The sequence below is a fragment of the Saccopteryx bilineata genome, chromosome 5, assembly GCF_036850765.1.
Source record: "Saccopteryx bilineata isolate mSacBil1 chromosome 5, mSacBil1_pri_phased_curated, whole genome shotgun sequence".
Taxonomy (NCBI): Eukaryota; Metazoa; Chordata; class Mammalia; order Chiroptera; family Emballonuridae; genus Saccopteryx; species Saccopteryx bilineata.
Window position 1 is genome coordinate 96,326,985 of NC_089494.1, and position 15,342 is coordinate 96,342,326.

General features: G+C 36.2%; 1 protein-coding gene across 1 annotated transcript in view; it reads right to left on the reverse strand.

The window, feature by feature from the left end:
• The window catches only part of ARHGAP15 (Rho GTPase activating protein 15), a 694,101-nt gene that overhangs the window by 593,040 nt on the left and 85,719 nt on the right, over nt 1-15,342 (reverse strand). The window contains exon 4 of the mRNA XM_066279712.1: nt 6,878-6,939. Coding sequence (XP_066135809.1) covers nt 6,878-6,939 — 62 coding nt within the window. The remainder of the gene's footprint in view (nt 1-6,877; nt 6,940-15,342) is intronic.

Here is a 15,342-nt window from a genome sequence, read left to right on the forward strand (position 1 = left end):
CAAGGCACATATAGGAACAGATTGATGTTCCTGTCTCTCTCTCTCTCTCTATCTATCTCCCTTCCTCTCTCTCTAAAAAAGTAAATTAAAATTTTTTTTTAAAAAGTCTAAACTGCTGGACAGACTTAAGGATTAAGTAAGACACATAGCTCAAGAAATATCTCAATTCAGTAAGTCAGATGTCCCAGGAATAAGTGAGCCAACCTCCCCATAAATTTAGAAGGGTAATAGTTAGGTGAGGTATTGATATTGAGGGTAGTGATTTAGTGCATTAAACAGATATAAGAATGTCAGGCATTTAATTTTTGTGGACAAAAACAAATCACACCTAAGGGTGTCAAGGTGCTTACTACAATTAAGAAGAGGAACTAAATTTTAAAAAGACAATGATTTATAATTTATGCAATTGGTAAGACACTTCACAGAACTTTCCTAAACAAATAGTGAGTTGTGAAGGTGGAAATAAAACACACACAAACACACACACAACCAACCAAAAACCAAACACACAAAAAACCCATAGGCATCAGCTTGGTTCAAACCTCTTTGCATTCTACATAATGGACACCGGATGGCAGCACATTATAACAGCAACTTTGTAACTGCTTATCTGAAGAACTTGATAGAAAATGGCTCTTAAAATATTCATTATGGTTATAAGTCATTTGCTCTAACATCAAACTTTATATTCTACACTCACCTCTCTTTTGCTTCCTTTGGGTAATGCTAGGGTGGCGAACCAAAATGTCAGAAGAAAATATATGTGAAATTTCTTGGTAAATTTCAGACTCTCTTTGTGCCGCCTGCCTTTGTTATCTGACTCCGTCACACTGGATTTGACTTGATTCCGCACCAGTGGTGGGAGTGAAAGTGATTTACTCTAGTGTCCCTGACTGATTTACCGCAAAATCTCTCGGATGCTGTCAAGCGTTCTGACTCGTTCTCAAACTGGTAGGTTAGGAACTTATTTCTTCGTTTCCATATTCTAAGCTTCTTGTAATTTGTCACATCTAAAAGGAGGGTCAAATAGGCGCTGGCGTATAAATATACACATCTCTGTCAGTATTGCAAGAAATGGAAAAGCTTTACATTTTTAAAGAGTTATAAGATGTTAAAAATTATAACAGAGTGGATGATGAAAATCCTAAAACTAAAGAAATCTTTAACAAACTAACTTTCATATTATGTAGTCTCCAAATCTTCCTTCTAGTCCTCACTATGAAAAATAGAAACAGTCTGAGACAATTTACTGGGATCCTGAGCAGAAAATGCTAAAGAAAAAGTAAGTTCGTGTTAGAGGTGTACTTTTGTATCTCATTCTAAAGGCAGTTTATTCTGAGTAACAATTATTTTAAATAAAAGAAATAAAAAGAAACAAACCAATCTAATAGCAATGGGCCCTAGGATGAAAATGGCACCAGTAGACAGAAACTGGCACCACTGTCCTCCACCCCTTCCCAGACCCCTCCCAGCAAGTACTTTTCAGGCCAGTCAGAAGAGCGGAGGAGAAGCTACAGGCGGTAAGATGAATAGAGCCAACAATGAGAGGACCGGGGGCGGGCTGGAAGTGAGAGCGCAGAGGGAGCACCCATGGCGTCCGTGCTGTCAGGTGCCTTTTGTAAATTAAACTCCTGAAAATAACTTTTCATCAGGTCTCATGGTGCCTCAGAGAGGTTGGGGCTACTTCAATTTTGGGGTCACCAAATGAAGGGATCCTCAAACTTCACCAGAAAGCTAACATATATTTTCAGTGTATACAATTAAAAATTGAAGTTGAATGATAAATGCACTTGGCTTTCAATCCTGTCTGCAATCATTAGGGAAATTTATATAACTTCATTTTAAATAAAGCTATATTTATATGGTCCTTTATGAATGGGAGCTATAGCCAATGGGGTTTTTTCCCCACTCTTGTTCATATTTAGAGATAGGGGAAACATTTCTTAGAAAGAGAAATTATATAAAAGAGGGAAGCTAAAAAAAAGGAAAATGAGGAGAGAAAATAATGGAAATAAGGATGTAATACATGATGGATGACTTATTATTATAGATTTATGAGTAAAAAACTTTTTAAATATTAATGAAATATTTGTTAAGTGGCAATTGAAGCCTTGGTACTGTTGATGGTACAAAATAAAAGGACAATTTTTGCTCCCTGGCCTCAAAACATTCTATGAAGAAAGAAAAAACTAACCTACTTTAAAGTGAGGACAGTGCTAAAACTTACACTGACTATTTGTACAAAAAGATTTGGGAGAAAGGAGAAGTTAATACAAATGACCAACTTTCTCTACTTGTAAAGTTAAAGTAATAATAAATCCTATCTTAGAGTATTATTTCAGTATTACTGGCAAAACATTTAGGCAAGTGCTTGACAGAATAAACATGTATTAATATTTCTTATTAACACATTAAAATGTATATAAGTATATTAAAGAAACTTGATAAATGGTAAAAACAATTATCAAGAGAAATTTTATATAGAACATATAAACTATAGCAATTGTGGTATACCATTTAATAGTTACTAAATTATCAATGGGCTAAAAATTATACAGTTTTTAAAGTTATAATTAAACTGACCATTTTGTTTCCAGTAACAGAAGTATACAGACTCCTTGGGCAAGATATATAACTATACATAATAGTCATTAAAAAAAATGGTCATGTGATTTAATTAAGTAATGCAGGCTTAGAGTTTAAAGAAAATATAAAAGAAAAAATGACAAATAATGATTTACTGAAATTATAACTATTTTAGTACAAAACTGGAATCAATTTAAAAATCAAATAAAAGAGGAGTATAGGAGTGGTTTGGTCCCATCAGCATGGTGAACTATTATATGTTATTAGACATAGTGACCATATCTTCAATGTTCAGCTTGTAAAGTGTTTATAATACCAACAAAAGCAAACTCCCAAAATAATAGAAAGTAAGATTATGTAACAATTGAAGTCAAATTTAAAGATTTCTGGTCATTGAAGACTTTTATCAGAAAGGTAACTAGACAATGAGAGACTTGGAGAAGTTTCCAAAGTCCAAAGTTGACAAGGTAATACTACCTACAGTATATTAGGAGTTCTTTCACAAAACATCAGAAACTCAATAGAAAATAGTCAAAATTTAATTCAGAGGCAATTCTGAAAATGTAGATCCTGATGGACTCGAAACAGGTGAAGTGACGCTCAACTAAAATACCAATCAGAGAATAAAAATAAATGCAACACTGCAGTATTGCTCTATGGCCATCAACTTGCAAAACAGTGTTATATGAACCTGTGTGTTGATATAATTACAGCAAGACAAAGCCCTTCTGCTTTGCAGAAGGAATGTGAAGTTATGCACTCATTCAGGAAAATACCTGACAACAGCACTCAGTGGATTTATAAATTTGTGTACCTTATAGCCAAGTAATTCCTCACTGCTATAGATCTGCAGCAGAGAGAATTCCTGACAGGTTAGTAACAAGCTTTAGATGTGTGGTTTATTGCAATGTTGTTTGTGAGCAAAAGAGTTAGGGACAATCAGGCATGGGGCCGCGGGCCGAATCCGGCCCACGTAATGAGTTTATGCAGCCCGCAATTAAATTTTTAATATTCTCCGGTATTTTAAAATCTCAGCTACTTAGAAGCGGAAGCCTCTTTGATTATTGGAAATCGAGATATTTAAGAAGATAGTGAATACGCGGAAAAGAATTCCACATGTGACTAATCTAGGGTTAACTTCCAATAATTGGTTGAATGAATTTGCGATACTGCCTTATTTTTTTTAAAAAAATTCCATTATAAAGATTTATAACTTTTGTACTCGTCTGTACTCCATATAAACTGTTTGACATTTAGCGGCAATGTGAAACCCACATTCTTTTAGGTGGAGTTTGCCAGTGTGCACCCAAGGTTGAACAATTCGTTATTTTTGTGGTCAAATGTGCTGAATCAAGTGTCATTGTAGCACAGACAATAGCTGCAGTTGATAACTGAAAACATGTCCAGGCTGTTTGTAAAACGAAATAATTGTTTTATTTGCGATATAACTCCTTCAAGTTCATTCTATTAAATATTGTTTCAATTGATTGTGATAGAGTTTTGATATACAGTATATAATTATATTTTTATTAAAAATAGTTTATTAAAATAATATTGTATATTAAATTTTTTCACTCACATTTATTCATAAACAAATTACATGATAAAATTTTATTTACTTAAATAAATAGTTTTTGTACTTAACATTTTTTAATTTTAATATTTCATCCAGCCTGTGCAAAATGTTTTCTTTCTAATCTGGCCCAGAGCAAAAACTGTTGGCCCCGTGTGATTTAGGTGCTCACTCCTGGGAGCTTGGGTAAGTAAAATCTGGTGTATGTATGTACACAATGGCAAAATGGGTAGCAGTTGGAAGAAATGAACTCATTTAAAGTATATAGATATAGGTAGATGTCCAAACACTAACATTAAATAATTGTAAGAAACAGAATGACATTTATAAGACAAAAGGGCTTATACAATTTAGAACACATTCACATACACACAACTACATACAAGTCTCTAGAATGCCACACATATAGCCAAATAAATACATGAACAGTGAATTTGATAAACACACATACTGCAAGGGATTAAACTGAAGATTTTAGACTGAGAATAAAACAAAACCAACTAGGGATCCTGCCCAGATGGGCCACACATCAAGAGTACAATCAACTCTATTTGTGTACCTGAGGTTAAAAAAAAAGCATCAAACTAAAATTTATATAACTTTAAATGAAAAAAGCTGAGAGAATTCATACTGGCATGCAAACTGATGGAAATGACCATAAGAGTACAAACTACTGTTTATATGAATTTAAACTAGAACACCAACATGGTATACAAACTGAGTAAAATGACAACAAATAAAACAAACAGAAAATGGTATGCAAACTAATTGAAACTACCTAAAAATAATTCCTTGTGAGTAGGTTAGGGAAAGAGCTCTGTTTTGCTCTCCTGTTTTTTCTTGAAACCACCTTCTAGGAAAAAAAATAAGGATGGTTTATGAGCAAGGACAGTTTACAAAAACACTGTGAAGAGGGATCATCTTGTTTTCTTGGGATTCCTTTTAGAATCTCCTCCTCTTCCTTACATGAGGCTGGAAGGTAAGTCTAACCAGAGCTCTCATCTCTTCTCTCCTACCATGCCCCAGTGAAGAGCTGAAGAGGTAACTTAGACATGTCCTTGAGTCCTTTTCTGTCCCTCTTTGAACTTTTGGTCCACATGGCTGGTAAAGTAGGAGGGGCTATGACTTATTCATCTTAGGAAGAGTCATTGCTGCACCTTCACCCTCCTTCCTTGAGCTGATACTTGGAAGTGAGATCTAAGGGAAAGGGGGATATTATTCTGGGCTAGTGAAAGGAAACAATTCTCTCCTGTTGTCTTTTCACAACCCAGCGCATGCACTAAGCCACTTTCTCCAAGGGGCAGAGTCTAGCCCAGTCTCTTGAAGTACCCTTGCATTTGATTTTGCCTCCTGTTCATCTCTCACCTGCACCCTTCAAAGGAAGGTGTATGCAGAGTTATTGCAGAGAACAGTCTAGGATAGGATTCAAAGCCCTGTTTGCTATCCAAGAATAAGACAATATGGGAAGAAAATGAGCTTGTTCTTTAAAACTGAAAAAGCTGTTTTAAGTAATGGAATTATGGATAAATATTGCCTCCATTTTCACTTTTTAAAAGTATATACATCCTCCACAATAGCCAGCAAACTAATAAAAGTATGGTTCTTCCTTTAATGTTGGCCAGAATGCCGTATTAGTGATGACTTGTAGAATGCAATTAACAAGAGTCCTATTGCATAGCTAATTGGTACATTTATCCTTTATGGTTTTAACTGTTAATAATACAGTCATGAATAAATGCCTCGTCTCCCACTTCGAGCACTTTCTACATACCTTTTTACCTTGCATATCACTTACCACAACACGGGTCTGAACTACACGCATCTACATATAACATGATTGTTTTTAGTAAACACAGTTGGTCCTTCCTATCTGCTGCTTTCCCATTAGTACAGTCAGCCAAGTGGATGAAAAGCACTACGTATTTTCATATTCTCAACTGCAGTTTCCCCACCGCAGACTCCCAACCGTGGAACAAAAGCACTGTGATCAATCCAGACTTGGTTGAATTTGCCCATGGGAAGGGTACCTTGAGAGATAAAGTTATAAGCAGATTTTCAGCAAAGTAGGGGTGGGTGCCCCTAACCCCCCTCATTGTTCAAAGGTTAATTGTAGTTTGTAATAGAAACTATATGGAAAAAAAGGGAAAAATTCTAAAATGGATTTGATTATTTCAATATTTTTTACATAAACAATATTCTAGAATCTTTCCCTACCCTCCTATTTATCTTATTTTTTTCATTCAAGATCTGTGGTGCTGTTCATTGGGTAATGCATATTACCATTTCTAATTAGTCTCACCTATTGTGATCATCTTGCCACCAAATGCAGCAACATATAGCTTTTTGTCTGACAGATGATTTTGTTTTCCTCAAATGATTTTTATTTGGGCAACAAATGCATGAAAAATCTTCAATATTTTTTAAATTATGCTAAAAATTTATTGTTAGGGAAATTTCATATACTACAAAATAAATCCATTTGCTCCCTAATCTGTTAATTTTCTAAATCAAGACCTATTATCTTATTTCTTTGCATTAAAAAAAAAAAGATTTCAAGTCCTATGGAGTCAAGAACATTTTATTTATGTATTTTGTACAATAATATAGAATGTAGTCCTTAATTGGAAAATTATAATTATCATAAAAATAATGATCATAATGATAGGAGATGGGGAACTAGAATGGTTATATAAAAGTGAAGTAAATAACTTTTAGTACCTTAGTTTCTTTCCTCCATCAGCAATTTTGGCTTTTTGAAGATAACCTTCTTTTTCAACAATCTGAAAGAAGAATGTATAAGTTAAAACTGTGACAAACTCCCATGCATTATTAGTTTAAATGAACCTCTGCTTTCCAATAGTCATTGCAGTGATAGAAGTTTCCAGTCATAGAACCTCATTAATAATGCATACATAGCTTATGGTAAGTGTCTGCAAGATGATAGTCATTACAAGCCCTTAAATATCCAAAAGAAATATTACAAAGAGTAATGTGAATGATTTGTTAGATAGTGATATACCTTCAGTCACTTTTCCTTCTGGGCATTGAAGTAACTTGCTTACAAAATTGATTAACAACAGTGAAACAAAGACAAATTTAATGCTTTTCTTAATATTACTGATCATCCTTGGAAAAGTGTTATTTTGTTTTCCTTTTTGTTTTTTTTTTACTCCTCACCCCCATTTCCTCATGTACCTGCTGAGGCCAGGTTTCAATAATAATCCTATGAAACCAGAAAACTGAGCCACTCGAACCAGGAAAGGACACATACAACCGTGACGTTGCATGCATTTTTTTCACTTACCAAGACGCTCTGTGAGATACTATCCCATTTCTTTCTTCTGTGATGTGGGTTTGTTGCCTTTCCTATTTGTATTTATTGGCTTTCATTACTAATACACCTTCAAGTTTCTTAAAGGAGATTCAATGATCTTTTTCTAATACCACAGAGTCTAGGGTAAATAAATGCAAATTGTAAATTGTGACTCCCAGTTCCATCTCCCATCCCAAGTCCTTACCCTGTGCTCTCTCCTTTCATCATCTCCCCAATGCTATTTGCTTATAGCTTTAAGAAGTCACCTGCCTAATAGCAAAGGACCACAAGCCCTCAGTGCTACCCTATACTGTTTCCCCATGACCGTCGTGCTCCCACTCCGCCATGTCTCCGTCTCACAAACTCTTCAGTGTGTTAAATTCACTTAAAAATGCAATTTGTCTGATGTTAGAGAGTTTTTCCGTAACTCCTCTGCAACCTCTGTTAGAGTCCCCGGTCCTGAACCTCCACTTTCATTCTGCCTCCATCACTGTCATAGCACTTACTGGACCACTTGTAATGGTCCATTTATAGTATTTAGTTGCACCTGCACCTGTGCCGTGACTTTACCTTTCACACCTGGACTCCCAGAACCTAGAGTACTTGATGGCACTAATAGTCACAATAATAAATACTGTTTGAGCAAATGAATAAATGAATAAGTGACTCTTTAATGTTTCTTTAAATCTTTCTAGGGATTCGGAAAAGCCAAAAGGAAAAAAGAAAAGGAAATCATCTGTACTCTGACAGGTGAAAGGAAGAGATATTTGGTAGTAAATGAGTTGTCCCAAACCATTAAAGTTTCACCCATTAAAGAATTGACTATTGGCCTGGCCTGTGGTGGTGCAGGGGATAAAACGTTGACCTACAATGCTGAGGTCACTGGTTCGAAGCCCTGGGCTTGCCCATTCAACTAGAATAAACAACTAAAGTGAAGCAACTATGAGTTAATATTTCTCACTCCCTCCTCCACTCTCTCCTCTCTGTAAAATTAATAAATGTGAGTGAGGGTGTCCCAGCTCCATACCAGACATCTCAGCCCAGTTTTCCAATGCCAGGAAGAGAAGTCCCCATATCTTCTGGCTGCAAAAATCAACATAGATTGTGACAGAGTGAGATAGAGAGCTGTGGGAAGTCCCAGGCAGCGCTTCTTAAAGCGCCCGCACACAGCTTACTTGGACTCACTCCCTCTGAGCCCCAGCACTGAGGCAGTAGCTTGAAAGGAACCAGGGTTGTCTAGCATCAGGGCAAGAACTGGGTAGGGGGCAGCTTTCTGCCAGATAAAAGTGCTAGCAGAGCCCACTTTTCCTTTTCTGAGATCCTACCCCTCACCAACAGAGCTGCTGGGTGGGCATCTGAATCTCCATTGACTTGGCTCACACTGTTCCCTCTGCCCTGGTGATTCCTGACACTCTGCCCCACCCAGTTTGTGAGCCCACCCAAGCTGTTTCCAGTGGCTTTTCCATACAAATGGCCTGTCTTGACTGATGCTTTGGCGTTTCCTAAAACTTTTCAAACCAGCAGCATCTGGCTTCTGCATACCCTGTACCTCTTGCTAAGTGACTCCTGGCCTGTCACCAGCAGTGGCTGGCCTTGGTTCACAGCTTGGCCTCCCCTGAGCACCTCCAAACCCAGCACAAGTAGCAGTCATCTGCAAAGAACTCTGGAGCTCATGTCAGGTGACCCCAGGAGAGTGGTCCTGGTGAGCACCAAAGCCCCACTGAAGTAAGTTCCATTCCATAGAGTCAACTCCTGCACAGCAGCTCCTCCACTGTAGTTGCTGCCAGTCCTCGCAGCTGAGAGCCCTGGGTGTTAATGCCTCTCAGTGATGCCAACAGCACCTCAAGCTCAACTAGAGAAAGACAGTACACACAGCCCACACCAGGGCACACCTGGAGCACCCAGCTCAGGTAACTGAGAAGCCTATACACTGGGCCCTACAGGACAACTATTAGACAAGGCCACTCTGCCAATTCTGGGGGATGTAGCAGCTCTACCATTAGGTAGAAACAAACATCGAGAAGCAGCCAAAATGCAGAGACAAAGAAATGTGTCTCAAACAAAAGAACAAGAGAAATCTTCAGAAAAAGAATTAACAAAATGGAGGTATGCAAAGTATCAGATAAAGAGTTCAAAACAATAGTTATAAGAATGCTCAAGGAACTTAGTGAGGACATAGAAATCATAAAAAAGAACCAACCAGCAATGAAGGATACACTTCCTGAAATGAAGAATAATTTATAGGGAATCAACAGTAAAGTAGATGAAATTGAGAATCAAATAAACAATTTGGAATATAAGAAAGCAAAAACACCCAATCAGAATAGCAAAATAATAATAATAATCTAAAGAAATAATAATATGTAAGTAGCCTCTGGGACAATTTCATCATTTGCATCATGGGGGTGCTAGAAGGAGAAGAGAGAATAAGAAATTGGAAACCTCTTTGAAAAAATAATGACAGAAAACTTCTTTACCCTGATGAAGTAAATAGATATTTAAGTCCAAGAAATGCAGAGAGTCCCAAAAAAGATGAGCCCAAAGTGACCCATATCAAGACACATTATAATTAAAATGCAAAAGGTTAAAGACAAAGAGAGATTCCTGAAAGCAGTTAGAAAAAAAGCAGTTAGTTACCTACAAGGGAGCTCCCATTAGACTCTCAGATGATTTCTCAAGAGAAACTTTGCAGGCCAAAAGGGAGTGGCAGGAGATATTCAAAGTGAGGAAAAGCAGGGACCTAAAACCAAGATTACTCTACCCAGCAAAGCTAAACTATCACTTAGGGTCAAAGGCCATATAAAGAGGTTCCCAGACAAGAAAAAGCTAAAAGAGTTCCTCACCACAAAACCAGTATTACATGAAATATTCAAGCGTCTTGGAGGAGAAGAAGAAAAAAAGAATGAGGAGGAGGAGGAGGAGGAAGAGGAGGAGGAAAGAAGGGAAGGGAAGGGGAAGAGAAATAGATAAAAAATATACAATAAAATGGTAATAAATACGTATCTATCAGTTGAATCTAAAAAACAAAAATATGAACAAGTAGAACTAAAACAGACTCCCAGATACAGAAAACATTTTATGGGCTGCCAGATGGGAGGGGGGTTGGGAGCTGAGTGGAAAGGTGAAGGGAGTAAGAAGTACAAATTCTTTTTACAGAACAGTCATGGGATGCAAACTACAGCATAGGGAATACAGTCAATAATATTATAATAACTAGGTATGGTGTCAATGGGTAGAAAACATCAGTATGATCACTTAGTAAGTTATATAACATCTAATAACTTGGTTGTACACCTAAAACTAATATAATATTTATGTCAACTATAATTGAAAAATTATAAAAAAAGGTTTTAAAGAAGAAAGAAAATTAGTTGTATATGTATGGGTATATTTCTGGATCCTCTATTCTGTTGCATTGATCCATTTGTCTATCTTTAGACTGAAATACATCATCTTGATTATGGTAGCATTAAAGTAAGTCTAGAAATTAAAAATGTAAATCTTGTAATGTTCTTCATTTTTCAAAACTATTTTAGCTATTTTAGGTCCCTTATATTTCCACGTATATTTTGACATAAATTGTAGAATCAGCTTATCAATTTCTTTTAAAATCTCTGCTGGGATTTTGATTGGAATTGCACTAAATCTATAAATCAATTTGGAGAGAACTGATGTCAACAATATTGAATCTTTTAATCTATGTACATGGAAAAATTCTTATTTAGATCATTTTTAATCTCTCTTAGCAATGTTTTAGAATTTTAAATATACATATTTTATATATATGTATCCATAATTTATTAAAATTATTACTACTTATTTTTTTAAAATTGGCTATTTACAGACTCACTCTGACATAAGTGAGACCTTTCTTGACTCGTTTATTATGTTTCTAATACAAAGCACAGTACTTAACCTTCAAAATTTATTTGAAAAATAGATATTTGAATAAGTAGTGATAAGATCATAGTGATAACATGATAAACATAGAAGAGTATATTTCACATATCTACATTTTCAGAAAATTTCTTTTATTTCAGCATGTTCCTCACAAGTTGTAAAAGGGTCTAAGTAAGCTCTTTGGCACAATTATTAGAATCATGATGTTCATTAATGGCTTTTTTGTACTTAGATGTACAATTAATTTGATTTTCCACCTTTTATTCTATGTATACTATTCTTTTTTCTTGGTGCCAAGAAATGTTATTTGTCTACCCGCTGAAACCCATATAATAAGTTCAGTGTTTAACTCTGGGCAGCATTGGATTCTACAAATATTTGGAGGAAACTTTTTCAATAGCAATTAGCATCACAGAAGAAGTCCCTTTCCTTAAGAATGTATATGGAGAAATTTTGTTGTGTAACCATACACAAAAATTGTTTTAGTTAAGCTTCCTTCTGATGAAAATAAATGTTACTAAATGTTTCAATTTATTAACCAAAGAGTTACAAACTTCTCAGTCCATCAGAAAAAAAAATTGATACATGTATTCTCAGCTAAGAATGCAGTCTTTCTTACCCCCAAAATATTCACTAAAAAGCAACTGGGTGGATATAAAATACCCAGAAATGTGTTATTGACAATCATTTCTCTGGAAAAAAAAAGAAGGAATGTGAAAGAAAAAACGTAATACTCTTAACAGGGAGAAATCAACATAAGCAGACTTAAGTTATATACCTTAAAATTCCCTCGCCTTGCCTGACTAGGCAGTGGTGCAGTGGATAGAGCATCGGACTGGGACATGCAGGACCCAGGTTCGAAACACTGAGGTCACTGGCTTGAGCATGGGCTCATCTGGTTTGAGCAAAGCTCACCAGCTTGAGCCCAAGGTCACTGGCTCGAGCAAGGGGTTACTTGGTCTGCTATACCCCCCACCTCCACCATCAAGGCACATATGAGAAAGCAATCAATGAACAACTAAGGTGCTGCAACAAAGAATGATGCTTCTCATGTCTCTCCCTTCTTGCCTATCTGTTCCTATCTTTCTCTCTCTGTGTATCTGTCACAAAATAAAATAAAATAAAATAAAATAAAAATCCCTCTCCTTGAATATATAAGCTATGTTCTTCCAGACACTGCTGGACCTTTTCAAGATACCTGAGACTTTGGCAAGCATCTGTATTCTCATGTTAAGAATCTATAAATGTGACATCATTGTCATCAAACACGTTGAGCTATTATTTCCTATGGTCTTGAGTCTATGCAATATAGTTGCCAGGTATAACCACAAAGAAGTCTCAGGAAAAAGAAAGAGTAAGAAGGAAATAGCAAGTTAGGTATATTTTCTTGTATCATTTTCCAAAATCCAAACTGCCTTTAATGTCATTAGGAAAAGCTCATAATTCTTTTACTATAATATATACTCCCCCCTATTATACTTACTACTAGTAGTGTGCATATTTTTACATATATACATGTATCTGCATGCACATTTCTACATGTAGTTATATATAGGTACAAACACCATGCACATATTCCCACTTCTAGGATCAAGTGTTCATTTCTCCCTATTGTCTCTTTTTATACTTGACGTACAGTCATTCATTCTTTCAACCAATTTTCAAATAGAAAATTCCCTCTTCCCCTTAAATACAACTGTTCTGCTCACAATGAGATTGCAAAGATTAATTTGACACTCTTTATTATTATTATTATTATTATTATTATTGAGAGGCAGGGAGGCAGAGACAGATTCCTGCATGTGCCTTGACTAGGATCTACCCAGCAAGCCCACCAGGGGGCAATGCTCTTCCCATCAGGGCCTCTGCTCCATTGCTTGGAAACTGAGCCATTTCAGCACCTGAGGCGAGGACATGGAGCCATCCTCAGTGCCCTGGGCCAACTTTGATCAAACCATTTGAGCCATGGCTGCAGGAGGAGAAGAGAGAGAAAGAGAGAGAGAGAGAGAGAGAGAGAGAGAGATGGGGAGAAGAGGAGAGGTAGAGAAGCAGATGGTTTCTTCTCCTGTGTGCTCTGACCGGGAATTGAACCAAGGACTTCCACATGACAGGTCAATGCTCTACTACTGAGCCAAGTGGCCAGGGCCTAATTTGATACTCTTAAATCTATTGAGGTTTATATCTTTGTGAGCTCACCTTCAAGATACTCTTGTTCCTTCCTAGATACCATAGTCCCCTCCAGCCATCTCAGAGATTTAGGCCAGCTTTTTTCCTGGAATAGAAAACTCTACCTAGCCTTCCAACACTGGAACTACTGCATTAAGTCCCATTCTGGCAAGCAGACCTTTCACGAGATAGATTTAGTTACTTTAGTACTTTCTTCCATCATATTTTGAAATACCTCACTATGTTTCAGGAACCAAGAATCAGTTATACTGGGAGGCTCATAGGAACTAAAAGAAGTATTAGGGAAAGCAGAAGTATTTTTATGTATTTTTATGTGGGTTTATATGTGATACCGTATTTATTATTCTAATTATTTATTCCCACTTTATGTTAATGCCATTGTTTGAAAGGACAATGATATATAAATTACAGTTGAGTATGATGCTCATCTAGGACACAGATTATCTTGTATTATTAATTTACAAAATTATGTATAGCTTTAGGTCTAAGTTGGGGATACTATAATGCCAAGTTCTGGGCCATCTTGAAGCTTTTTAAGATAGTGGCACTCCTTAAATGATGTATACTTAAGAAATGTCAACCAATCTTTAGATGCTGAATCTGGCTTCATGAGCTATTTGTCCAATGTCCCTTAGAAGCCCTGTTTAATGTTAAGTGGCAGGAGAGATCAGCAATCTATCAGGTTGGATGCCAGCCAGTCTGCTAGCATTGAGGAAGTACTCAGCCGACACAACTCTTCAGATACAGATGAAAAGGATGAATGGTAGTAAGATATCCAGATAGCACTTGTTTATCAACCTAAGTTGGAGGGAATAGACAAGGCAGGAGAGCAGAAGACAACCTCTGATTAATGTAACAATTGTGGCAGAAAGATCAGCCAGTAATCATAAGTACAGACAGTGAAATTTTTTATGTGAAGTCTTTACGTTGTTCTCAGATAAAAGCAGAATTTAAAACAATAGGCTTTCATCAACACCAGTCCACCAAAAGAGTTCTGCCAAAATACATATTAATAAAAAGAAATGAATTTAATCTAATACTTTTACCAGATATTGATGAGAAGGGATTAGCTTTTAACACCGGAACCACAAAGCCCTTATTCCTTAGAACATTTGTTCAGCTACTGTGTTGAAGTTACTGTTTTTTTCCCTGATTCTGTGTTCACTGGTAACCTTATGACTCCTATTTCAGCTTCCTAAGTCCTTGATGTAGAATGTGGGTGACTTAACTAGTCAGCATCAGTGTATTTACCATTACAAATGTATAAATCAGAACACAGATTCTTACAAATTTGATTACTGTGAGATAGTCCTTACAGATCATTATCTCTGTAAGCCCTGATAATATTGATCATTATAATTTTTCTAGACCCACAAAACCGAGTCAAGTCACAGTGCTAAACTTGAGTCTGGCATTTAAACCAGTGCTACCTGTGACACTTACTAGACTGACTGGCCTGCTCCCAATGAGAACTTTGACTCATCTCTCTGTAACTACAACCTTGGGCTACTATAATTTTCAAACAGATTTAGGATTTATTTTCCTATTTAATAATGAAGCGCTTGCTACATTTTTTTCTAAACTTTTAATGGTTCTCAGTATTTTGCTTTTAATCTTGTTTGTTTTGATGATTTCTATTACAAAGTTCAGAATGAGGAAACATCTGGTTATATCATTTTATCCCTAAATAATACTTCTTTTTTCTTTTTAAATCTCTTCTTTACTTTTCTACTACCCATGGAAATATATAGATACTCCTGGCCATGCTGTTTCTATTGACTTT